Source organism: Falco peregrinus, chromosome 1, assembly GCF_023634155.1.
Source record: "Falco peregrinus isolate bFalPer1 chromosome 1, bFalPer1.pri, whole genome shotgun sequence".
In the NCBI taxonomy this organism is placed as follows: Eukaryota; Metazoa; Chordata; class Aves; order Falconiformes; family Falconidae; genus Falco; species Falco peregrinus.
Window position 1 is genome coordinate 27,425,064 of NC_073721.1, and position 27,195 is coordinate 27,452,258.

The 27,195-nt window shown below is 36.9% G+C and overlaps 1 protein-coding gene across 1 annotated transcript in view; it reads left to right on the forward strand.

The window, feature by feature from the left end:
- The window catches only part of DNTT (DNA nucleotidylexotransferase), a 158,268-nt gene that overhangs the window by 35,517 nt on the left and 95,556 nt on the right, over positions 1-27,195 (forward strand). The window contains exon 2 of the mRNA XM_055817237.1: positions 13,134-13,291. Within this exon, the coding sequence (XP_055673212.1) occupies positions 13,262-13,291 (30 nt within the window). The 5' untranslated portion in view covers positions 13,134-13,261. The remainder of the gene's footprint in view (positions 1-13,133; positions 13,292-27,195) is intronic.

A 27,195-nucleotide genomic window follows, 5' to 3' on the forward strand; every position in this document is an offset into this window, starting at 1 on the left:
AAAGTTAGGGCTAAAATAAAGAGCTTGTACTGAGTCAGACCATAAGCTCCTCCAGTCCAGCATCTCCTTTTCTGACTGGTCAGAAGTGAGCTACCTAGGAAACTGTATAGAAACAGGGCAAGCATGTAAGACTTCCATAGTATTCTCCCAGTCTCCAACCATTTGGAACTCAGTGACTTGTTGGTCTGGATGTGGTTTTTACATATGTTGCATGTATGTATATCGCATAAGTTACACCAGTCATTCCCAAATTTCAAGCCATGACTATGACTGTTATCATTTAAGGAGGGACATGCTCAATGGACTGGGCAGGCACGGCCAGGAATTTCTCCTGGGCTGCATAAGGAGGAAGGCAAATGTCTTTAGTGGAGACTGGGGCTCAGGTGGAGTTACGAGGGAGCAGAGCCAACGAGGCTCAAGGTGGGCACTTCTGCCCCTTCCCACTCCTGTCCCTGTCCAGCCATGTCTTCTGAGCTGCATCCCCACCCAACTCACAGCCCTTCTCTGCCTCTGCACCATTAACACAGAATACACTTCCAGTTTGAGAAGGGCAGCATATGTTAATTCTTGATTGGAGAAGGGAGCAGGGTGCATATTCTAAAATGGAGCAAAGGGGAAATGCTTGAGAGCCACTGCTTTATAGAATGGGCAATGAAATTGCAAAGATGCAGCTGCAGCTGCTGAAACAAACTCAGATTATTTTGCTCAGCAGTTCTGAGTCACCACAACAGGTCAAAATACGAGAGCTTCCATAAAAGGCCGGAGACTAAGGAATGTGATATTCTGCTTTCCAATTACTCTTCCTGTTTTATTTCCCAGCGCAAAATGGATTTGGGGCACATGTTCAAAGATTAAAATGGATATCAGCTAAGTTGTCTCATCTGCTCTCCTTCTTCAAATTTTCCTGCATGTATTTTTGCTGTTAGTGACTGACATGTCAGTTGTTGCCAGTGAATACTCTTAACTCTTTCCTGTCTTGTGGCTTTGCAGAACATTGAATCTGGAAAAACTCAGCTCCTGGAATTTCAGCAGTGCAGAACTGAGATAAAAGTCCTTCCAACTTAAACTTGGCCTTCTCAGAATAATCTCCAGGTGCCTGGCTGGCACTCTATAAGAAAAATTATGTTGAATTTCATAGTGTTGGCTGTGTGTTGTTCCAAGGGGGGCAACATCTCCCTGATTGAGAGGAGGGTGTGATACTGTCTTCCAGCTTGCCAGGACCAGGAGAGAGAGAGAGGTGCATGTATTCCTTAAGAAATTTTGCTTGCCTAGGTTGGATGCAGGAATGACTGTGTCTGTAGTAGGATCTTCATGTATGCTGGAGGTGGGAAGCAGCTGGGTGGGAGATATGTGTCAGTTAAAGGTTTAATGGTTGCTTCAGGAAAACAACAAAATAACAGATGGCATCAGGTGTGAAATGTGACTAAAGTGAAGCATGGAGATGCTGTTAATTTCAGCAGTTCAGGCTGAGTTTGGTTACTGAGTAGGTGTAAACAGTTCTAGTTCAGAACATCTCAAAGGCAGATTAAAATAGTGTGTTAAGAATTCTGCACTTCAGTGCATGCTGCCAGCAGTGCCTGCCCCTCTTCCAACGATTGCCCATTAGTCCACTAGCATTTTCAGAAATACCGTCATGCAAGGGGCTGCTCCTTGCTGCCCTCCGCTTTAGGTTCCTACGCTGCCTGGCAGTCTGCAGTGTGAGCTGAAGCTCTGCCCTGCCAGCCCACCCACCTTGTTGTGCCAGGCCACCCTCTTCCTCCTGGCTTTGCTCTGATTGCTCCCCCCAGCACTAACTTCTGGCTATTTCTTTTGTCATTGCCTGTGTTGACATTGCCTTAATTTGTATTCTGGGCTCTCAGGAGAGTACTTTCAAGAGGCCAATGTTTCTGCAGTTCACCTTTCTTCACTGAGACAGATCTTTTTGGGAAGGGCATATTCAGTTTTGTGTTCCCAAAGTGACTGCAGCAGAGGTGGTTGAACCACAGGGACTGTACCTTGCAAGAAAGATGTTGCCATTTGAGTTGTAGTCTAATTAAAAATGATGATGACAACAACAACAAAAAATAAAGAACAGGGACGTGGAGAGGCTCCTTTGGGATCCTGCAGCTAGACTCTTGATGCTGTTAATTGATGTTGGGTTGATAAATGCTGTAGTTCTCTTTCCTCGAGTGTGCGCAACAAAAATGGAGAATATTATCATGCACTTCAACTTGCTTTCCACTACCCTCAAGGGGATTGTTTCAAGAATTGCTGGCTAGGAGGACCCCAGATTTGGTTACTGATTCTATTTAGTATCCTAGTTACTCTATGCAGTGTATCACCTTTCATGGCAATCCAAGTAAATATGTTCACTTGAACACATGTTGGCTGTGTGTGGGGATCCTTGAGCAGAATAGTGAGGCTTCCAGAGTCCACCAGATAAAGACAGGCCACAGATGCTGTTTCTTTCCAAAAGTCCAGGTGCCTCCACTTAACTCTCAAGCAAATTGTAGAAACTTGAATGAGAACCAGCACTAGCCTTGGGAGGTCATGGTCAGTCACTACTGAATATTTGCTGGAGCCTCTTGATCTGACATGGACACTGGCAGACTCTAAATATGTTTTTTGGGTACATGTGCAGAGTGTAATCTGTTATTTTAAACTTGTATCTGACTGGAGACATTAACAATTTTCACCTGTACTCTTTGCAATTTCACTCCTCAAAAGCATAAATCTGATTCTGTATATTAATTAATTTCATTTTGCTGGAGCCCTTAGCAAAAATGACATCTAGTACTTGAGAACTACCAAATTTCAAAGGAATCTTAGTTAATGTGTACATTTTGTACAAGAGGTAATTTGACCTCTAAACAGAAATTTATTCTCATAACTTGTACATAAAGCAGTTAACACGTTTTACGATATATATTTGAATGATTTTTTTTTTCAGTCTGGAATGTGCAAGCCACATAAAATCACATTTTTACAGGCTACAGCTCCTTGGAGTTTCATAAAGTTTGTTCTCAATTTGTGATTTCATAGAAATAGTTAATAAGCAGTATAAAATCTGGTTCCTAGATCATGCCACTGGCATTTCTTACTAAATACAATTAGATATTTTCAGGAACATAAGGAATAAATGTATTAAACCTATCTCAAAACTTTCAAAGTCAAGTTGTGCTTTGCAAAAACTTGTAGGAGCTGCAAGCAACATTTTACTGGATGTAACACTGGAATAGTACTCTCAGGAAAATAGAAGAGCAAAATAGTTCAATGTCATATTGCTGTATATAACATGTGAACCATTGTCACTTGGGTTTTTTTCTCCCATTTTATGCAAAAGTAATGAAAGTAACATGACTTACCATATACTCATTTTTCTTTGTCGAGGCACACATGTTAGAGTTGATTCCAAGTAAGTTAAAGGAGCAGTTTCTCATTTCTGCTCTTCCTCCTTAAATGGTCCCATATGTATTTTGTTTTTGTTAATGTGATTGACAGGCTTGCCATTCATGGTGGGTGGGAGAAAAACATTCTTAAAGTAAAAAGTCAGAATCATCTCATAATCTGAAAAAGTCTACAGAGAATGTCAGAAAAGGAAGGCTTGCTTACAGCTATCTGTCTAGAAGTTTGATAAAATTTTGTTAATAAGTTTTGTCTTTTTTCCCATTTAACAGGAAATAAAGTTAAAGACAGAGTTAACAGAAATCATAGGATCTGGAAGGGACCTCGGGAGATCTAGGCAGGGCTTCAGCAGAGAGGCAGGATCACAAACAACCTAGAGTATATTGGCTCAGTCTTGGAAATCAGTTTGGTAACCTGTTTTTCTAATTGAGTTCTTGAAGAAACATCAAGGTTCACAATGTCCTTGGGAGGCACAGCTGAAGGAAGAACTCTAATAAATTCTGTGCTATACTGCTAGAGGGTGAAAAAGAAAATGCCTGTTCTTAAGAATAATTGCTGTCTAAGCACCAGATGGGATGGGTCTGGACATCCTCTCTTTCCTGAAGAAGCAAACCCGGTTTCATTAGCATTTGTTCATAAGTTGTGATTTAGGAAACTCTTGTTTAGTCTTTTCATTCTCGGCATACTTTCAGCTTGACTCCATCTTAATTGAAAAATAGTGCGGCCAAACTGGTCCCAGTATACTATTTTTTATCTTCATTAACTGGTTCTGTCTCGACGATATACCAATGCACTTTAGAAGTTTGCTTGTTATTCAACATCTGTGTTATTGACAAAATACTGAATACAATTAAAGCCAGAACAAATTTCTATGGGACCCTACCTGAAATACCCATTGAGTTTGCAAGTGATTTGCAGTTGTCTTCCCAACGTGAGTCAGATGAGCACTTACAATATACAGTACTTTGATCAGATTTCTCTGGTTTGTATGTGGTGATTTTTATATGGGACCCCATCAAAAGCCTTAGTGATATGTACTTTGTGCCCTTATTTGTGCTATTAGGTAGCTGTCATATTGAGAAAGGAAATGAGACGGGTTTGCCACAGTTCGTTCCTGACAAGTCAGTTTTTACTGCAGTATTACAGAAACAATTTAGAAGTATATTGAGGTTCAACATTTGCTTTAGTATATTTGTAAAAATTGAAGTTGGGCTAACTGTTCTGTAGTTTGCTGTCTTCCTTCCTCCCTCGTCTTAAAGGACAGATATTTGCTGCTCTTTGCATACTGTCATTTTACTGATCTACGTTATATGCTGAATTCATAGCACTCAGAGTTCAAGGATAGTTTTTGGCTAGGTCTTTACATAATCTGTATTGAGAATTTCATTATGCCTTTCTTATTTAAATTTCTAATCCACCTGTGGTGGCTGCTATCAAAATTAAGCATCTGGTTGCAATCTTTTCTGTGAAGGCTAATTCAGTTTTCTTTTGCATTTGTTATTTTTCTTTCCCCCACCCCGCTAAGGTGTGGATCTGTAATTTCCTCCTGGTTTTCTCTTACCAGTGTTTCAGGAGCCACAGTGACTTCAGTGGACTTTGGATGAACCTGTGAGTGAGATAAGTGCCACAGGCTTTTCCACCAGTGCCACAGATAAGTACTAAGGGAAAGAGTTTCTCACAAAAATGTTTCTGCAAAACATGATTGTGTGCTTAAAATGGTTTAGCTTAATTGCATTCTGGCATATGTCTTTATCTAGTTATCTAATTAAAGCATGTGCTTTAGTTATTAAATTGATCTTTGGTTTTCAACAAGTGTTTTTTGGAAGTTCTTGTTGAAATGCTAGAAGTCATGCAACAAGAAGGTATTCAAAATAATTTATTTTTATACAGCAATGCTGTATTGCTTAAAACTGATGTCTGTTCTTACAATAATAAAACTGTAATGCCAAATTCATAAATTTTGTAATGGTGTGACCTATCTCAGAGCTTGATTGTAACTCAGAATGTGGTGGGCTCACCTAAATTTTCCTGGTTTTGCAGGAGAAATGGGAATTAAGAGGTGTAACTGTTCCTGCATGGCAACATGTACCGTTGTTGTTTGAGTTGTAGTTGCACTTTTTTTCCCCTCCTATTATGCCAGCCAAGTATAAGAGGCATGAAAATGGGGTTCAAGAGTCTTGGGTTCCCTGAAGACTGAAGTAGATTATTTTTCATGATTTGGGTAAGTCAGGGGGTTTTTCAGAGGCCAAAGGGAACTCCACCTGCCTAAATGCTTTATGGATCTTTGCAAATATATCAATGATTACCTAAATGTTATGAAAGCTTTCATGTTATAAAATGAGCATGTGAGTTTTGTAGATGTCTGTTCTTCTGGTTGGGGGTGTGCTTGTGCAGTAAACAGTATCTTTCCAGTCCTACTAGCTGTGTGTAGTATTCATTATTTTTGTGCAACTTGTTTTGTGTTGTAATACAGAGGAATAATGTGTAAAACTTCTTTGAGCAGTTATCTCACATTTCAACCTAAAATTTGTTGGAAGATTCTGGCATGTAGATTACGGTACTGAAAAATAATTAACTGTTCATGGTAAAAAAACAAAAAACATCTATTTGCACTACTTATTGAAGTCTTTCTCTGCATAGCCCTAAACAGTAGTTCTAAAATGCACTTCCTTCTTGTGATCACAAAAGACCCAGACCTGAGGAAGCCTCAAATGGAAGAGAGCAAAAACCACAAAAAGCCAAATCCTAGACCCAAAACACCTTGCAAAGAATGATTAGAACAATTGCTATACCAAGAAGATTGTGGTTGTACACTGATTTGAAACCTGTTACCTTTCTATTGCTTCCACTATATCCAGTTTACTGTGCTCACTTTCTTTATTTCACTTGTTCTTCAACTCATTCCTGGGGCATGTTATTTCAGCTGAATTTTAATTATTGGCAAATGCTAGGTTGCTTGTTTGGTCGCAAAGGCTAGATACATGGCACAAAAAACATTGTCTTCAGGACAGTTGCTCTTTTGTTATCATTCAGCCTTCTAAAATCCTTTTATGTGGCTTTTGATTGTTAGTTTGACCTTCTCTTTGAATCTAGGAATGGATTCAGCCATTATTCTAGAGAGATTTTCCCACATTATTCCATGCATTAAAAATGTACTTATTCTCATAGGTATTTGTTTGTAACCTGAATTTTGCACCTGGTTTTCTTTATCTTTTAAAAAATTAATGATTTTAACTATTACAATAAAATATAAAAGTAGTAAAACCCAATCTGCTACAAAAGTGGCATTGTTCATTAGAAATTCTCTTTGATTTCTTTTGAAGGCTGGAATTGTTGCTGTAGTGCTTGATCGTGATATTCTTTGCAAGTAGTCAGTATTCTTTGCAGTTTAACTGAACCACTTTTTTGATTTTTATTCTTTTGAACACCTTGGCAGAATTTGCTGTCTATTCCTCTAGACTCATATGCTGGCTGGTGTAGTTTGCACTTACATTGTATATAATTTCTTTATAGAATGTGTCCTTCTTTGAAACTCATCTGTGTTGACTATTCTGATAAAATATAGCAAAATGTGTATGAACAGATTTCTGTCTGGCAACATTTATATGCATTAAAATCTAGTGAGTAAATTTCAAAACAGAAAAACAATATTATTTTGGTGTCTTGCCTTATCATTTAAATAACATTTCTAGACAGCTTAAATTTGAAAAGCTGTGGTTGATGCTTATTTTAAATTACTTTGGTTTTGTTCTTTTGAGGGATTTTGTTAGTATAATGAGTTCTTAAGTTAAACACTATTGATCTCTTTGAGGCTTGTACATTGATATGTGTAGAAAGTATGTACCAAGCACGTGACTCTTGGTGTGGGGTACATGGAAAAATGTCAAATTAATACTTCAACTCCCAATGGGCATACTAATGCATCATTGCACAGTATTTTATAGTGGAAGATCTCAACAAAAGTTGACCCTGTAGATAAAAGCTGCCATGAAGTTAGTAAAAGAACTTGAGTGGTAGGGTGTTTTTCTGCATCTGCTTCCCAGGTGCAGAGTTCTCTGTCACTGCAATGATCTTGCTTACTCCAGCTAACTGTAGTTAGAGAAAATTCTAAATGATGTTTCTAAGAAATCTGCCTCAGTTTGATTTTGAAAAGAGGGCTAGATTTAAGTAAAAATGCCTGAAGATGTGCATTTATTTCAGGTGTTATGGATACCTCGTTTCTTTGAGGTATTGGCACAGAGGTACATCTCCGTTCCCCACTTGCCCCACACTTCTACTCCTTACAGCCCTTGTAATCTTTGGAACAGCCTTTGATATTTCAGTACATCCAGCCACCAAGCAGCAGTTATGTTGTTTTCAATGGTGAACAAGTTCACAGAACTGATAGTGGCTTGAGCTAGAAAAACTTCAGTCACGACAGACTTTGGAGTAGTAACTGAAGTATTTGTTCTCAGGATGGATTGTTAGCAGGAAATGTAAGGTACATTGTGGAAAACAGTTGCTTCTGTTTTGAAGTGGAATTTCTTCTTGCTTAACATACAGGTTTGGAGAAGGATGGCATTTCTCCCGTGCTCTTCCTGAGTTGGGGGTCTTAGAGACAACGGTCAATAGTGATGCATTAGTGACGCTAAAATATCATCAGTATTATAGTGTTTACATAATGTATAGTGTATATATAGTGCATGTATACTATATAGTAGAGTACTATAGCATAGTATTATAGCACTGTAGTTTAATATTATGATACAGTGTTTCTGTGCTACCGATATGCAGGTTTCATTCATAGCTTTAGTTCTTCTATTTACTTAGAATGATTGAGATAAAACTGGACAGGGAAAATGATTGGATGGGAGAACAGGACACTGCAAAATTTAGGACCTTTCTATAGGACAGCAGAAGGTCTGAGGGAAAAGATGCTCAACTGTCATTTGAAAGAGGCAAGATCTAGGAACAGAATCTGAGATACAGGGTTGTTTGGAAAAGGTGTTTATTGTTTATTGCCATAAAGAAAGTCTGTGGAAGAAGCAAAAAGTGATGGTTTTGGGAGCCCAAAATGTTCAGGGAAGCATGTTATAAACTTTTATGGGTAAGAGGAATTGGTTGAAGCATCATGTGTCAGCTGGCCAGCATCCAAATGTCGTTTGGACCAAAATTAAACAGACTTCCTCCCTACTTCTAGTCAACAGAGCCCTGAAAATGAAATTGGAAAAATGAACTTCAGAGCCTATTAACTAAAGACAGAAGAAAGGAGGAATTCAAAAGAGGAATGTGGGCTTAGAAGATGGATAGAGAAACTGAAGAGATTGACAAAGAGAGGGGGTGTAGAAGTGGAAGGGTACAAAAAGTAAAGAAAATGAGGAAGGTGGTGATGGGGAGACAGGCCGTGTAAATAGAAAATGTTTCTCAAGGTTTTTGGAGTAATAAATAGAGCTTTTACATGTCTTGTGTCCTTAGCCTGCTGACATAGATAAAACTTTATGAGCAGAGTTTATTTGACAGTCAACAGAGAGAGACTATGATAAAATCTCAATAAATAAGCAGGAGCTTAAGAGCTGAGAGATCTATAGGTTTGGGGTTTCTTTTATTCTGACAGCAGTATGTGGGGACATCTCAAAAAGATATTTTAAGAGTTGCTATGTTTATGTTAATAAACTTTAAATGAAAGGACTATCAAGAAAAAATGACAAAAAGTACTCTAAGTTTTCTCATGTGGGCCACAAAAACTCAGTAATTTCATAACCTTTTATTTTAGCTCCTTTTTATTAGTTTGCTTTTCTTTATCATTTAGGTAATGGTACTGTCATCAAACTTCTCTATCAGCGTGGTATTAAGTGAAATTAGATCTAGGTAAAATGATCTTATGATAGCAAGAAAGGTGTGGAAGGAAAAAAAACCATTCTGTGACAGATGCTTCCCCACACAAAATTTGGAGGCGTCTTCTGTTGTTATATGCTGAATACAGTCAGAATTTAGTATGGTTATGTCTGTTCTCTTTCTGTTTTTCTTGTGAACCAGCTTTTGCTTTTGTCAACCTTTCTTCCATAGCTTTAGCATTTCCAGTTCAATTGTCATAGAGATAGTCAAGAGAAGCCATGAATAATCACACAGGTACTTTCTTTACGCAGTACCAAAGTAGTCTGCTGCAGTATGAATTGACAATACAGAGTTCTTTCAGTGTATTCTTCTCTACTGTCTTCCAAAGGCAGAAGCCATGCTGATCATGTTAGTTTATTTCCAAGGAAATATGCGTTGCCTACTGGAAAAATGCTGGGGCTTCTAAATTTAATTAGGTAGAGGGTGAATAATATCATGGGATGTAACAAAGGGCGGTTTTGTGGTACCAGTTGGAATTAGTGGGAACGAGGGTAGCAGCAGACTGCTGCTTGTTTGGGCCTTGCATAACAAACAGTACTATTAAAGTATATTTCAAGATTGTTGCTGTTTCTAGGGAATATACTAGGGAATACTGCGCACAATATCCATGCATATTGCAACCTAATGGAGAAAATTCCAGTAACAGCTGTGCTTGTGTGGTGTAGACATTCCTCTGATAAGCTTTTTAAGGCTATAGATAGGAGTTGTTCAGTTTGCATCCATCTACCAACAGTATTATAAATATTGCATTTCTGACCTTCAGATTTTCTCTCTTGATCTCTGGTTAAATGATATGTTTGCCAGATTGACACTACTGACATTCTGTCTAACACTGTTAGATTAACAGATTCCCTGGGATTCCATTGTCATGGGAACCGTATATCTCAAATGATGAATATACTTTGAAGCAATAAACTGGTAAAAGTTAACTTCTCTTCACTTCCAGAGAAGTGAACCATAAACCATATGAGGTGAGAAAGAAGAAATGAACGCATAAAAATCTTGCACTCTGGTTTATTTTCTTTATATGCTTGTTTTATGGTTTTGCACACCTCAAAAGCATCCCTATCTTAGAATTCTATGCCTGTTTTCAAAAGTTGATTGGATGTATGATGTGAATTAGACCTTGATAATGTTATCTACATTGCTGATAAATTGGAGTCTATTTTGATTCAAGAATTTTATGAAAAGTCAGTGGGAGTTGTTTATGCATAACCTTAATGTCTCATTCCTTTGATATTAAAAAGAAAAGAAATAAGAACTTAAGCATTAAAAAAAAATAATGTTGACAACAAATGTCAGGCTGATAAAAACCTCACCGCTGACCTTCAGAACAGTGAGATTTGACTATGATGTGATGATCCTCTGAGGTCAGAAGTCACAAATCAGATGATGCAGTGATGACTTTAGTCCTCTGCAACCTACACATTCTGCATAACATCCCATGCCTCATTTGCCACATCTTTTCCACTGTCCAGAGCATGATCTATTATTTCTGTTAGCAGTTTTGCATCTCTCCATTATTGGTGGACGATAGCAGACAATTGGATTCTCTGACAGTTCTCCCCTCTTGGTTGGCTGTGCCCCAGTTCATAACCAAAGCTATGGGAGATACAGATATACCAGTATCAGCAAAACGAAATGTAATGGCCCATAGCTTATAACTGATAACAGATTATTTAATGTAATTGTAAAATTTCTTTTAGCTGTAGTTCATCCCTCCTTTTTCCTATTGAATTGTGTGGCTGGCATTAGTTTAGTTTGATTTATGCACACAGAAATGATTTTATCATTTAGAGTTACCATTCTATCAGTGTGTGGGCTGGAGGCATTCTGATCCACTGTCCTTATCACATCACTGAGATGATGCCATCAGTTGCTTACCCTGCCAGCTTGGCTGTTGGATTTCTCCTGAGTTTGAAAGTGCTTATATGAGCTTCTAAAATCACGTTTTTGTTCCCGGTTTTAAAGAAAGCTCAATAACATGTAAGGGATGATAACGACCAAGTAGTTTTGAGATTACATCTGTAAAGCCACACAATCACTTACTCATTAAATAGTTTCTTTCCTTACTGGGGATCTTACCTTTTTTCCCATATCTTCATCTAGCAAGACTTGATAAATAAATGGAAGTCCAAGCAATGCTTAAATTGAGGTATTGGAAGACATACGTGCTGAAAACTACTTTGCATAGAGGAGGAGTCAATAGAAGTTCTGGTTTAGATGATCTGAACTCAGAATTCATGATGCTATAAATAATTTTTGTTTAATTTTTCCTTCTCATTATCACAATAGATGAATTGCGCTCAGCTCTTTTACCTCTGGCTGTCTCTAATAGCACACAAAAACCTGTGAGTCAACACTCTGTAAGAGCAGAACAGCAAGAGAGGAAGGCCAGAAAGAAAGTGATATTTTTGTGGGGATTTTCTTGGTCTCCTTCAGGTTTCTTCTCTGTATCCCAGGAAACTTGAAAGCACAGATACTCGCTTGTCAAGAGGCTCTCTGAAACACATCGCTCCTGCGTAAGTGTGGTTATGAATCTCTGAGAGGATGAGGAACATCCTAGAGGCATGGCGGCCAATGTTGGCTGGCTCCCTAAAAGACTGGCTTCAACTCTGCTACTGATAGAAAACTGGCTGAAAAATAAGGAACCCCTCTGTTTGATGTGAGGCAATATATTCCTAAGGATTGTCTTTCTGCTTCCCTTTTTTGCTGCATTTCTGTCAATTTGTCTGCCTTCATATTGCAAACTGCCTGTTGGAGCGGGGGATTGTCCCCCTCTTTAAAGTTTACAAGTATTTCAACTATAAGGTGATTCTGCTGTGGAAAGGCTGCTTTCTATGTTTGCTCTCCCTGTCTGAACAACAGAATCTTTGTATTTATGACACTAAATCCTCTAACACAAACATCCTTGTACTACCTTTAATTAGTAAGAAAACAGTTTTACAATTGGTTTCTACTATTAACTCCAGTTTTAGAAACTCTTAAAAGTATTTCTGTGCAACTGCATATATAAGAATTCTAGAGCATCCATTCTACAAAAGTAGACTCTGTCCAAATGCAGTCAATGTCAGAAAGAGCAAAGCTGAAATGTAACATTTCATATAAAATTTCTCAGTGATATTTGATAGCTTTGTAATGGAAGAAGAATTAAGGAGAAAAGTTGACAGGAATAACCCTCCCTGCTTCAGAAGGTACCCATCTTTAAGAATGTTTGTAAAATTCTTTCCTAATAAAAGTTTTGTGGGTATGACTTTGTTGGAAACTTGGAAAGCAAAATCAAGTGAGCTTCTCGAACGGAGCTAACCTCTCCGCTGTTTGAATTTTCTGCATCCTTTAATGTGCTTGTAGGGAAATGGCTCTTTAGATTCACTCTTATGCTCCCAAAGGAGATTAAAATGGTACTGGGAATTATTTATCAAATGTTATATGTGCATGTCAGTACTGAGGCTTAATTTTTGGTGAAGGGATTTTAGTAAGTTTTTGCCTAATTCCCCAGTGGGTTGTATATGTTGGGCTGTTTGCACACATTGAGTATTCTAATAAATGGTGTGAATAATTTTTTTTTTTTACATTCATTCTCCCCAAATCTGCAGAAAAAATCTGATTTTGTTTAGAGAACTAAATTGCAAGTCCATCACAGATAAACTCACTCATTTTTGTAAGTAAGAGTAAGTAAAGTAAGTAAGTAAAGTAAGTAAGAGTAAGCAAAGATAAAAACACGATCAGAAAGGATGCCTTCTAACAAACTGTTTTATCAAAATGACCCTAGAACTATTCAGTTAAAATTCAAGGAGAAGAACTTGAACCAAATGAAGTGCTGTTTATTTCCAGAGAGGATCTTAATCCTTAATATGCTTTGCTTAACATTACAGGATCTTGTGGGAGAAGTTAGCGCTTGCCTTTCTTTGAAGTTACCAGCTGAATTCTGAAGACTTTGTAAAAGAGCAGAACACTTTGCTGGACTGATACAGCACAAAGGTGGTGAAATTGCATCGCTGTTATGGAATGTTTTTCAGAACATTTTGAGAAGGTGAGTTGGAGCTACAACAACATGTTTTGTTTTGGTTTTTTTTTTTCTTTTTCTCTTTTTTTCCCCTTCCCCTCCTAAAACATGATGAAGGATGTAATAAACCAAGGAATGTATAGTAGCACAAACTGCACTGAGGACTAATATATTACAGGTAGTATAGCAAGTGAGATACCTTGTGTGTTTTCAGTCAGCCTTAGGGTGAAAATAGGAACAGCAGAAGACTTCTTGAATGGTGAAAGGCATTTTATGTTGAACAGCTTTTACTCTGGTACAGCTGATCCTCATATAATGTCTAACTAGTAAAGCTTTCTTCTAAATGAAGTTGCAAATCCATTCTGTACATTATGAAATTAGTATTTTGAAAAAGACTGCTGGATTTGAGGAAAAAATAGTGAACTCTGAGGAGGAACTTATTCTCACCATACATACTTTTTCATGCAGCAGAGTGAAGGTGGCAGTGGTCACATACATGTACTAGACAGTTTTTTCTACTTCTTCAGGAAAAAGTATTAAATACCATTTTGATGCTGCTTCATTTTACTGTGCTACATTCGTTTCTTACAGGATTAGCAAATACAATTCCAGATAATTCACTTCAGTAGCATATCTATCAAGAATGCATAATGTATTTATAGTCTAGAGTAAATACCAATAAGAGCAAGACACTAGTCAGCCAACCTTGATGTAAGCAATTATTTTCTTATATATTTTTTCTTTGTATTTATTCTGGAATTTAATAATGGTGATCAAAAACATATTTCAAAGCAAAACAATGAACGATCAGATGCAGTTGCAGATATCTGTAGTTGCAAGTGTCTGTTATCACAGATCTATTCAATGAAACAATTTCTAAGATGAGTTGCAATGCTGTAGGCCTAGCTTAATTCTGATGATACATGTACAGTGCATATATGAGATGCTAGCATTTAACTGAAGAAATACAAAGCATTATAATGCCATGTTGTAACAGACCATAAGGGGGAGTACTTAACAACATTGAATCGTTAGGGCTCAGGAATAAACACTTAAAAGTAGGAGCTTTCATGCAAAGCAGCCGAACATAGGTAATCTCTTCAACTCTTGTTGACAATGAAAAGCAATTTCCTAAAAGAAGACTTTCAGATCTTTAGACTCAAAATAATTAAGTCACCCCATGTATATATACAAACTCAAACAGTAGGTGCTTTCCTGAACCGGAACCATTATAATTAGCTTTCAAAAATGAACTAGTGGGTTTTTGGTCACTTTTAAAGGAGTGTGATAGTTTCTTCATTTATTTGGCCAGATGGTTAATTTATTAAGTGTAAAATTGGGAATATTTACACATACAAAATTACTGTTTTGGGTTTTTTTTCCCCATATTTATGCATTAAACACAGATTCTGTCTGTAATTTTGCCATAGATAGTTGCACTTTTTGTGTTGATGTTGTTTACTAAGAGACCTTTTATTGTTACTGCTGTAACTGAGATAGGAATCTAGCCCACAGTATACGTTCATGCAGGAGATATTTGCAGCTGTCAGATAGTTGGCAGCTCATTGGCTTGTTTTGAGATCTGTGGATAAAAAACAGTGCAGATTGATGACAAGATATCGGAGTGTTTTCTTTTTGTTTTTGCTAACTGACACTTGGTTTCAAGAGGGATTAACATGGTAGTTGGCTGTTAGTTACCCTGGCTAACTCTCTGTGGAAGACAATAGTAGAGTAATGCCACACTTTTGAAAGAAAATGTTATACTTTGCCTTTTATTTGGGAATCTTCATGTTGTTCTTAAATGCTATTTGCATAATTTAAGCAATTCATAATTACCAAAGTTAGAATTCTTAAGTTCCCCTGTTTGTCAGCAGTGGAAATACAACAAATACAATATCAGAGCTCTGCTCTGTAGAATTGTGCAACAGCCTCTCATTGTACCTTTGTAAGCAAAGTATTGCAGTAACTCTAGAAGATACTTTAAAAATCTGTTCTTTAATACTTCTCTCCCTTTCATGTGCTGGTCACAATAAAGTGCTCAGTTTCACCTTCTAATTTCTGTGCCAGAGCTGATATTCCCAATGTGCGTACACCACCTTGTACATAGAAACTACATTATGTTATGCCAAATTCTGGCTTCGATACACTTTCTGATGATGATTCAGGACTTAATGTTTTTTCAGTTTGAATGACGTTTTAAATGAAGGCTTTATTTGAAAGTGTTATACAGCCATTGATTTTAAGCCTAATGGATTTTCTGTGCATTTGGATTGATTAAACAGTGAGTTCTGAATTAGAGAATTGGGATAAGTGATATCAAACACAGATGTTCTATGCAAGTTCATGCACATTTTCATGCTTTGGTAAGTCAAATTTAAGAAGTGTGTTAACAGTGTATTGTAAACAATACCTTAATTTCCAATCAACCATCTCTGAAAATGACCGAAATCTTGAAAGAAATCTGTCTTCAAAAATGAGCCAAAGAAAATTGTTGCGTTGTTTGAAAGGATTACTTTTTCTTGCCAGTGAGTTTGTGTTTAGGGGAAACAGGGAGTGTGTTCTCAGTCAGGTGCAGTAGTTCACCCTCCTTTCTCAGGTGAACTATTCGAGTATTTGACATCACTTTCCCGCCAAAACCAGCAATCACAAAAAAATGTGGGAACTTAGCTGAGCTGTTCTTAGCACAGGATTGTTCTCATATAGGAATGTCATCCCTTCATGCTGAAGTGATTGAACTAAATCATAACTAAATCATTCACTCAACAATTCTTCCTCCTTTTCAGTTTACTCTTCAAACACTTGCAGGATAAAATATTGCTAGATCTGACACTGGAATCTCCCTTAAAAAAAAAAAAAAAGGTCTTTTTCTTGATTTATTTCCATCTTCTGGGACAGAATGACTTGGCTTACAAGCTTCAATTAAAAACTATGAGATTAGTTCCAGAATAATTTACTTCTACAACAAATCCCATGAAGAAATAAATCAAACATATGTGGATAGTACCAACACTTCTGTGATGCATATAAGGGTCATGAGCAATCAGACTGGAACTTAGTGTCACGCCTACAAAAAGCATGGAACATGTTCATCCATTATGCAAGATATTATGGTATAATATTCTTGCCTGGATGGTATAGTAATAAATAGTTACGTAGAAAGAAAATGTGCCCCAGATTAACATAGCCCCTCAGTCTCTGATTCTCTCAGAAGAAAGTTGCTGTCCTGAATCTTTGGCAATATAGGACTGCTTTCTCCTATAAAGTAGTACCATCTGAACCACATTGTCAGCTTTGGGCATTTGACCTACTTAGTAAAGACAAAATGTTTTTAAGATTCATAGAAGTGAAATGTGCATACACATGTGTACACACCACTATGCAGGTATAAAGCACATTTTTTTCTGCACCAGTTGCAGAGTAAAGGGCACCACTCTTCCTAGCTCTTACTGAACTCTCGTTTACTTACTCAGACTTCTGAAAATCTTAAATGAATCCCTTAATGAAACACAAGTTTTTGTTGCCATCTATTAGAGTTACATTTATACTAGCTGAAGCAGAAATAATCCAGAAGCTGGCCTTAAACCAGGAATGAAAATGGAAACTACTCAGTGTAGAAATCGCAGTACTAAGCCTTCTTTTTCATGAAGGCTTCAAATAGAGATCCATAAATTCATAGGTGTTAAGGTTGCAAGGGATTAACAATCATTATTGTGACCTTTTGCATAACAGAAATTAGGATTTATGTAAATAAATTCTTTCTTTATACCCTGTGACTATGAACTAAAACATAGAGTTCATAAAATATCCAGCTTTGACAAAAAGAATTTCCAGTGTTTGAAAATCTGCCACAATCCAACTGTGCAGATGTTGATGAAGGTGAGTGGGTCACGTCTGCCATATATTTCTGGTGAGAGCTTGAATTTATCAAAATAGTTACATATTACACTGTATCAGTCTAAGTACATCTAAGTATATCCCATTATGGCTAGTCTTGATACACCAAAATATGACTATTAAAGATCAAAATCATAGTTAAAGAAATGGTTGCAACTTCTTTAAGCAATAACATATGTTTGTAACAAATGCAAACCACAAACAGCCCCCACCCCAAACACTGGTCAGTGCTGTTATGAAAATCTAACAAAAGCCAGAGATCCAACATACAATATATGTAACTGGTGGTTCTGAGGTTCGGGCTGCTTATGCCTATTTAGGATTTAGTGTTTACAAAACAGGTAAACCAGTTAATGTCACCAGCAGAATGACATGAAATAAAGTGGTGGGGTCATGTCCTTATTGGCATTGCATCTAACTCTCATTTCTCCAACAGTGCTACTGTCCTACTAAATTCAGTGTTACCTCTAAAATGTTTAATTAAGACAGGGACTTCTATGTTGACTTGTCTTTTAACCACCTTTTGGAGAAGGGATTCATTTCTTTTTAGCCAATTCTAACTACATAATCACACCAGCTTCTGCAGAGCAACCAGTGTTCTGTTACAGCAGAATCTGGAAAAAAAGAGGTCTGGGAGAGGAAAAAAACTTGAAATAATTAAACACTTTGGTTTGAGATTTGTGATTTTTTTTTTTTTTTTACTTATTTAAAAATGGTACTTTAAAGTAAAAATAGTCCTAAATTTAAAAATAAAATAAAAAATTAGGAAAACAAGTACTCTGAAAATGCTTTTTGTTGACTGACTTCACATCAAATGAAACACATTGTTCAACCTAAACTGAATGTTGAATATTCTTGGATAACTGGATACAAGTAGTTTTATTTTTGGTGGAATGAACACTTCCAATCACAGAGAAACACTGTGGTTTCATTTAATGGAAAATGTTCCACCTTTTCCAATCAAACAAATATTTCTTTCAACAGCTGTTCAACAATGAACTGAAAACACTTTCTTTACCTTCTTGCATTCCTACACTGTGTGTACTCCTCTGCATTCAGTATTAAGCACTCCCCAACATGAGTATGTTAATTTGTCCAAGAGCTATATTTCATTTGGGGCCTAATAAGGTCACTTTATAAGATGAAGAAAAGGGCTAGATTTAAGTTAAATAGATAAGAGGTGCAAAACCTCGGCTGAGAGTTCTGCAGAGGGAAATTATTGTTTGTATGACCGTGAAACCAAGCCAGGTGGTTGCTTTGAGTCGGTTCTGGCTCCAGTCTGTCAGACACTGTTCACCCAAACACATTGTTACCTCCCTGCACCTAACACCTTTATACAAACAGGAAAGTTTCTTTATTTGCACAGGAATTAATTAGCCATATACGCATTTGGTAATGTGGATAAATAATCCCACCTATCCTGACCCCTGCTACCTCAATATTGTGTGCATGCTCAGAACTGCTAGCCCAGCAGTCCTTTTAGACATAGACCATGGGATCCTATTGAATTGAACTCTTAACTCTACTGAACTCTGAGCTCTAAAGGTTTAACCTGTTCATTAATGTTGAAAAATGATTCCTTTTAACCAAAATCCAAGCACAGGTTTCAGGCCCTTGCTCGCGTCGGTGCTCAATCAATTTTCTCATTTCTAGACTTAGTCTAAAACACAGGCAAATGAGCTTTATTTTCCCTAAACCTAGTAATTATCCTAACCTGATTGTTGATATGGATCTATTGCATCACCTGTAATAAGTGGAGGCTGCTGGCCCAGACTAAATCTAGTCTGGCGGCCCCTTTGATGCTGATACCTAAGTATACATTATCTGACCTTGTTGATCTGGACCCTAGGCCTTATCCTAAATCTGGGCTTTCTTATCTTAGCTAGTCCAAGGTTATTCTTACTACCCTTGTCTGTAGCCAGTTTGAACACCTCTTCTGGGTAAGTAAAAATCACACTTAAACCCAAGCATGTATTTCTGAGACTCCCTCAACCCCTTTTTATTCCCTCTTGTGTCTTTCAGCTATAGCTGTAACTTTTATCCAAAACATTATTGTATTCTATTAACATGCAAACCCAATATTTATTATCCAAGATATCATGGCCCAGGAGGTAAAATCATGTTAAGAGCACTAAATTTGGCCTAAGCACGGTTCTAACCTTACCTTTTCATATCCTGCAGAAGCCATTGCCCTTGATTTAAGGTTGGCACTGCTTTGGTCATTCCCCTATATTTAGAGTGGGATTAAAAGTGGTTCCTCAGTTCAAGGTTTGTATGTAGATGGGCTGATGTTTGTTTCAGGCACAGGGTTAAGATAGTATCTCAAAAGATCGTGGGGCCAGATACTTACGTCTAAGGGTAACAGGATTGCTGCTTAATAATTTGCAGCGTGGGCTTTCCTAAATGTGTAGAACTCAAGCTTGCTGTATTTGGGTCCTAGGACTGCACTGTAAAACTGTTATGTGTTTTCACAGCTGAAAAAGACTGAAAAACAGCGATCTAAATGGAAGGTGAATGAATTTGGAGCTTCTAGTCACTTGTGAAAATAAGAAACCTGAAGAGCAATGAATTTGCCACTTAAATATACCTATGTGCCTATTTTGAAATGTGAGGAATGGGGAGAATATTGACTACTTTTCAGGCTTATTCAGCATAAATTAGTGTGAAAAGTGATATATAACTGTTCAGGTATATTCAGTTTATTTATGGTACTGCAGCAATCTTAATAAGGGTGTGCGTTTTTAATGTATCAATTTAAATGGATGCCTGTAAAATGTGGCTTCTTGGAGGGAAAAAAGCAATAGCGCAGACCTTCAATCATTGCTGTAATAACAAAACATTCTCAAATTTAACAAAATTAGAAAACCTGAGCAACCACTGTTTTAATGTATTGCTAAAATTTTGCTTGCCCTGCAGATGATTGAGGATCATGTATAGCCTTTCCTGAAAATACAGTCATGAAGCAACTGGCTCTACCATCATGTTAATTAAGTGCCTTCTCAGCCGATTCTTCTAACCTCAGGTTACTTGAGCTTTGCAACAGCAAGGTTTTTCAGGTTTTGGTGGTTTACAGTCAGGTGCTGCAGTCGACTTCTTTTGGCCCAGACATTTTACAGAGAGGATGGGTTGTAAGTTTTCACATCAAATGAACAGTGTTGGGTTGTGAGTGACAACATTGTAACAAATTGTAACTCCATCTGTTATTTGTACCACATATTTAGAGCAGTTTAATTTTATGAGTTTAATGTTCCATTATTTTCCTAATCATTTTTACTCAATGAATCTGCTAAATTGCTGTGCCAAGCAGTGTAAAATAGCCTTAAGAACATCTTGTGGATCCAAATGCATGTAGCAGGACTGAGTATGACTAAAGAAGTACTTACAGTTAATTTTTCTTTCCTGCCTAGTCCTTTCAAACAAACATCAATGTCTGGCTCTCACGTTCAGCCTGGTACATCATATTGCCGTTTGTTTACACTGGAAGGCTTGTGGGTAGCGCAGCTGTGGAGGTAGCGTGAGGTGATGCGGTAGTGGTTTGCTGTGGAGCAGCAGGGAGCGTGCACCGTGGCTTTGTACCTCACCACAAAGGCTGGCGGGGTTTGTGTTTTGTTTTCTGTTGGTTTTGACCAGTGAGTAGTGAGGAGAATAGGTATAAATAAATAGCTGCTAAAGATTAGAGTGTTTGTCCTAACAATTTTTACATCTGACTGTCAGAATGGTAACTTTAATACTTTTGCAAAATAATGTTGTATGGAACTAAGGAGATAAGAAATCGCGTGTGTATATAGTGTGTATGTATGCATATTTCACAGTTAAATGCAAATGTTCTAAAGGTATTTTTGATAACTTTCACTTTTATTTGACAACAATGTCTACCAGAGAATACCTATTTAGGGTATTTGTTAGTAGCCTGTATCATATGCCCTTGCCATCATCAAATCCTTCCTACTCAGAAACTGTTCTTCTGGACAGAACAGTCTTTTTCCACTCGCTGCAGCAAAATGAAGAATATTATTTCCTCTAATATTCTCTCCATTTCTGTCCTCTAACAGCCTGATTTTACATCTTTGTAATTCCACATATTTCAAAAGTTAAACATAATAGAGGCTAAATTTTTCTGTGTATCATGCTTGAATTCATGACATTTTTGAATTCTAGTGCATTGTAAACCTCATAATGGTTTGCCAACAGCAAAAAAGAACTATGATATTGAATTGTGTCCTTAATAACATCACAAAGTGCAAAGTGACTAAATTAAAATGTACTTAAACTATAAACAGCATGTATTTTTAGTAAAATTTGGAGTAAATTGTTGTAACAGAACAGCATTCACAAAAGATTTACCTGCTTTATATCTTTCCTGCTGTCGTGTTTAGTAATATATGGTAATAATTAGTTTAGCATAGGATCAGAAAACCAGAAATATATAGGAAATATGTAATACAGGAAACCTTGGTGGAAGAAAGATGTTGAAGCGTTCTGACAGAAAGTTCTTTAGTACGGTGTAGTTTTCTGATTTGTCACTTAACTATTGAACTACCAGCTCCATTCATAGTTATGTGAAAGTACCTCGAGTCTGACTTTTCACATAGCAGAGAATTAGTTTTCCTTTCTCTAAACTGAATCCTTTCTGCAGCAATAAACAAAGGAAAGAGGAGTAGAGCTTATATATAAGTACTTCAATTAGGTGGAATTATACTGTCTCTTTGAATAGTATAAAAATGTGTCAAGACCTGTGATGGAATTCCCTGATAAGCAGGTGTGCATAATAAAATAATGGCATGGGATTTACATCTATGATTTAAGGAGTCAGAAAGATGGTGCTAAAGGCTGTTTTCTCATAAAGACCTAGGGACACTGTGGTTTTCTTATAAAGATTGATCAACGTGTGTTCACAGCTAAGCAAATATGCAAGCTACATTGGGACAGGGCTTGTAGGGGCTATAGCAACCTTGAATTAATCTAGTCATATTAAATTTTCTGCAAGGTGAAATGAGGAAAGCAAATTTTGAGACAGCCTGGAAAAGGAATTGCCAGTGGCTTTGAGAAGTAAATTTTTATGCAGTTGAAAAAAAATTAGCTTTCATTGTAGTGAAAGGTAGAGCTATCAAATCTACACTGCAAAATGAAAATTTTATAGGCAGCTGCCAGAACATAGGTGAAGTCAGTAAGAGATGGAAAGAATATTTTTGTGGAAACTGTGTCAAGACTGGTTTTGGATTAACAAACATTTAGCAGGATAAAGCAGACTCTTTCCTGCTATGAATTAATCACTCGGCTAGGTTACTTCTGCTGTAATTAGTTCTGCATTAGTGGAACTCAGAACCTTAATAAATCACAAAGGTGAGAATTCTGCCCCATTCCACTATGATTTCTAGCTTTCCTCAGCTCAAATTTCTGAGGGGAAAAAAGCTTCTAATTGATTTTTCCTTGACCTGCAAAATTTACAACGTGTCACTCAGATGAACGTCGGTTTTGTTTTCTCTCTGGAGACAACACAAACATATGTGTAATCCTCATCAGCAATTCTTTCAGCTTCTTTGATGCTGGCCCTGACTTCTTCTACAGCTTATTTCAGTGGAATGTACAGAAAGAGCTCTGTCAGGACTCACCGTATTGTTAGCCATTACCTGGTGCTTTTGCTCCATAGCCAGAAAGTGAGATAAACTTATCTTGGTCTGATGCACAGAAACTTTTGAGAGGACAAGGGGACATACCACATAATATTATTTGTAAGTTTTTCTTCCCTCTGCAACATTTTCTATGGTATTTATGCTTAATTACTCTCTTTTATATTACCTGGTCTGATTATCTCCTCAGCTTGATGATGTGGGAACTGCAAGCCAAAGAAGCTTTCCTGTACTGCTGAAAATAGAGTGTATAGTTGATAGCTTTATGTGAAACAATGGCAGTAACCTTTTCCCATTTTTCATTATTTTGGCTTAAGTACATCTATCTTTATTAAATGTATCGTGCTTTACTATCTGTAAGTGTAGAAGGCATAAATCTGACACATACTGCTGTTCGTATATTTTGTAATGTAAATAGGTCTAGAACTGCATTTGGATAGTTACTGCAAGATGTGTCAATTCTACCATCTAGTAACTATAGTAACAACTAATTAAAAGAAGAAACATTATCAATTTAGCTGTTACATTAGCAGTATCCTACTAAAGGAGTGGGGGACGCAATAAGGATTCTTTATGGAAGAATGAAGGTGTCAGGATAAGAACTTTTATAAAAAAGTGTATTCGTTTCTAGTACTATGTTTTTATATATGAAGTTTCTGAAATGTCCACAGGAACATTAGTCATCACTGAGAGCAATAGTCTTTTTAGCTGCCTAGGCCTGGGAAGTAACTCCTGCCAGGATTTGTCACCAATTACTTTTTCCCATGCTGCAAGGGAGAACCTTATTGCTCTATTTAATTATTCAGCACGGTGGTATCTCTCTTCCCTAGTTTCTGAGGAAAGGGCTTAGAATAACAACCCTTTTTTATAATAGTTGTGTATACAATCAATTAAAGAGGCAGTAAGCTCTTGGTATTATGTTCTACATGGGCATTTTTTGAGAACTGTTGCTAAATACATTCTTCTTTTCCAGGTTTTATGTCCAATTTGGGGAGGGAAAAAAAAAAAAAGGAAAAGATAACAAGTAACTATTCTGACCGCATACATCAGAAATGTGCATTTGATGATAGCAACTACAAGATTTCATGTCCTCTCTAAGCCTAGTTTATCTTACATGCCAAATACCTTGATATAGCCGAGTAAGCATATCCAAAGCATGCTATCAATTCAGCAGTTTTTCAAGATTCTTGGTCATCTAGGTATTTTGAGTTTATCATCTTTGATGTGAATAACTCAAGTATGTATACTTCAAAGTTGCCCCCTGAAAGTAAGTGTTCCAGTAGTTCAGAGAATATAAACACCAAAGGGGATGAGGGAGAATTGATTTTTAAATATATTCTGGAAATTTCAGATATGCTTTTTAAATGTATTCTGGGAAGTTCAGATATGCTTTTCAATATTTTCTTATCTTTAATAATAGTACATTTATTCAAAACACTGGAATCAAATGTAACAGCATGATGTTCTGTTTATTTTGTAGGCTAACCTATGGGGAAAAAATAGGAACTAAAGAAACGGGTTCATGCAACATATGTTCAAACAAGATTTTGCTGGGGCAGGTAGCAGTGGCCAGGAATTCCAGGTACCTGACCCCTTTTGTCCAATGGAATTGTAAGATATTGTGAAGTTTGTTGATTACCTACTAAAAAATAATGAGAAACTTCCCACATAATGTGGAATTAAGGTCAGAAACTCAAGGCCTTCATGAGTCCATATAGATCCCTGGTGATAATTGAAGCAGAAGACTGAAGTAAAACAAATAAATAGAAAGATTAAAGCAAAACCTGTACTTGTTTGTAAGAGATAAAACTTCACCAAAAATTTCTTAAATATTTTATATTTTGGTATAGGTACATCCTTCAAGTTTGTGCGTTGGCTAAGTGTAAATGGTACAAATATAGAAAAGTGCTATGTAATGACTTCATTTAAAAATAAAATTGGATTCCACAAAATTTTTACTAAACCCAGTAAAAACGTGTGCCATATTTTTTTAGGCACTGAGAGATTGTTAGAACAGGTATCAACAGTAAAGGGAATGCTTAGAAGCCAAGAAACTCAGAGTTTAAACAAAAGCAAAGTCATTACAATATCTAGACAAAAACAAATACCAGAATGATTTTAAATTTTCCATTAAATTGTTCATTGAAAAATGCTGAATTACCTAAGAATTTTAAATGAAAAAGCTAAGAAAAATTAATCTTTGAGAAACAGTACTGTGTAAAATGCCATTAAGCCTATGTGAAATCAATAAAGGTATCCAAACAATCACTTAGCTAGTTTTTATTGATAGTGCTTGAGAGATGCTTTCTCTGAAGATTAGCATACTGCAGCTGTGTATTAAAAGCACCTTCACTTTTCACAGGAAAGCTGTATAAAATGGGCAAGTAACATTCTATGAAATATTTACAATGCAGTTCACCTGAAAGCAGGGCACTAAAAGACTGACAATAATCAATAAGGTGCAGTAACAGCTTGTGAAAATACTGAAATTCAGAGGAGGTGAACTGTGCTTTCCAGAAATCGTGTGTTCTTGCACTTTTCCTCCTGAGGAAACCCCCTTTGAAGCCAGATGGTACTCTGGGCTTCAGGCTGAGGTCTGTACTAGGCACTGCTTGAGGACTGCTTGGGATGCTGTGTTGGCACCACCACCACAAATGATGAGGACCTTTACTTAAATACCCATCAGCATTTGGGTACATCTCGGGCTTAATCCCTGGCTTTGAATGTGCACAAAACTGACTCAAAGCAAGAACATCAGAGCATGGAAATTTGCTCTAGATTTCCCTCCAGGGATGTGAACTACCCTGAATTCTGGGAGACTGTACTGAGATGGAAAAAAATTTTGCAATTTTCTGTGGCTGTAGGCCACTAATCATATGTCATGACTCAGGTAACAGGGTACTTTGTTATAAATGAGAGAGACACTTTTTCTCTGCTGTATTTGCTTTCTCCCTAACGCATATTCTACTTTCTGTGTTACTGTCAAATATATTACCATGTAATGTTGTAGGAGAGTGGGTTATTCACTCATCTGGGATATGGAAATTCTGTTAATTTTAGAAGATATGTTTAATAAAATTGCATCATTGGCAGAGACCTTTTCATGATACTATACTGTGTTTACTAGACAGAGAAAATCTCTTTGCATTAGGTTCAAAGCCTTTTCAAAGGAGCTGGGTGCCTAGGTTGCTTAGATATTTTGAAATCCCACTAGACCTCTGTTTGAGGCTTTTTGGCACCTAAACACCCTCAAAAATCTGGCTCAAGTTATTACAGTAATATGAAGGAATAACTTAATGTTTTTCATGCCAGAAGGATTTTACTGGCACTGAGCATCTTGACATTACACTGGGGGAAATTATATTTACATGTTTGAGAGCACTGATTTAATTATAACATAAAATAAGACTTTGTTTAACATATGTAAAGAATCTGTTCTCAAATACGTTATTCCTTGTAGGACTTGAGATAAAGTGCCTTACCAAGCCTAGGAAGGCTGTAAACAGGGAGATGGCCAGTGTTCAATCGTTGATTAGCAGTTTGGAAAACAGACACTGAACACTCAAAACAGATTACTCGGCCTTAATGCCAGGCCCATCACTTAATTTTTTTTTCTTCCTTGCTGCTATTCTTTTGCTTAAGCCTCTTAAAGTCTGCTTGTCCATTTTTCAGTTCCTATGAAAATATCTCATATAATTTCAAAATAACCCTGAAATGATTTATTTTGACAATTTTAATGTCATGAATCAGAAAGAGGAATAGATATTTTGGCTTCTGGATTATCCTTAGGCAAGGGAAGAAATGAATGGAGTCTAGTCTATGTACTAAATTCTGTATATCTTTTCTTCATGGCCTCAGGAAGACCCCAGAGCTGCAAGCTCTATATTAATTTTTGATGTTTATTTTCTATTCTGATGAAAACTCCTTCTTTATATCTGTGCTAATACAGTTGAAGCAGAGAAAGCTATAAGGCTGGGAAAATGTCAGTAATACTTTTATAATTTAATTTTAAACTCATGGTCATAATTGAAGGAAACAGGTTTTGACTCACTTTTCCATAACTCAGGTTGTATATCCATCCATGATAAAATGACTGAAAATAAAATTGATAGATCTGACTTAGCAAGCAAGGTGGAAAAATCCTGCCTCTCCTGAACATGAGCAATGAGAATTGCAATATATAACATTTCTGACACGTTCTGAAGGACTGGTAAAATCCAAATTCTCTGCTACACTAAAAATAAACATTCAACTTGACATGGAAATGGGGATTTTTACCACTGAAGTACATTTGTGCAGAAATAGATGCACATGCTGTAAATCTGGTTGTTTGCACTCACTCACTTTGCTCTGATGTAAATTTAGGGTGATACCTAACTGGATCCAGCATAATGTCTGCAACATATT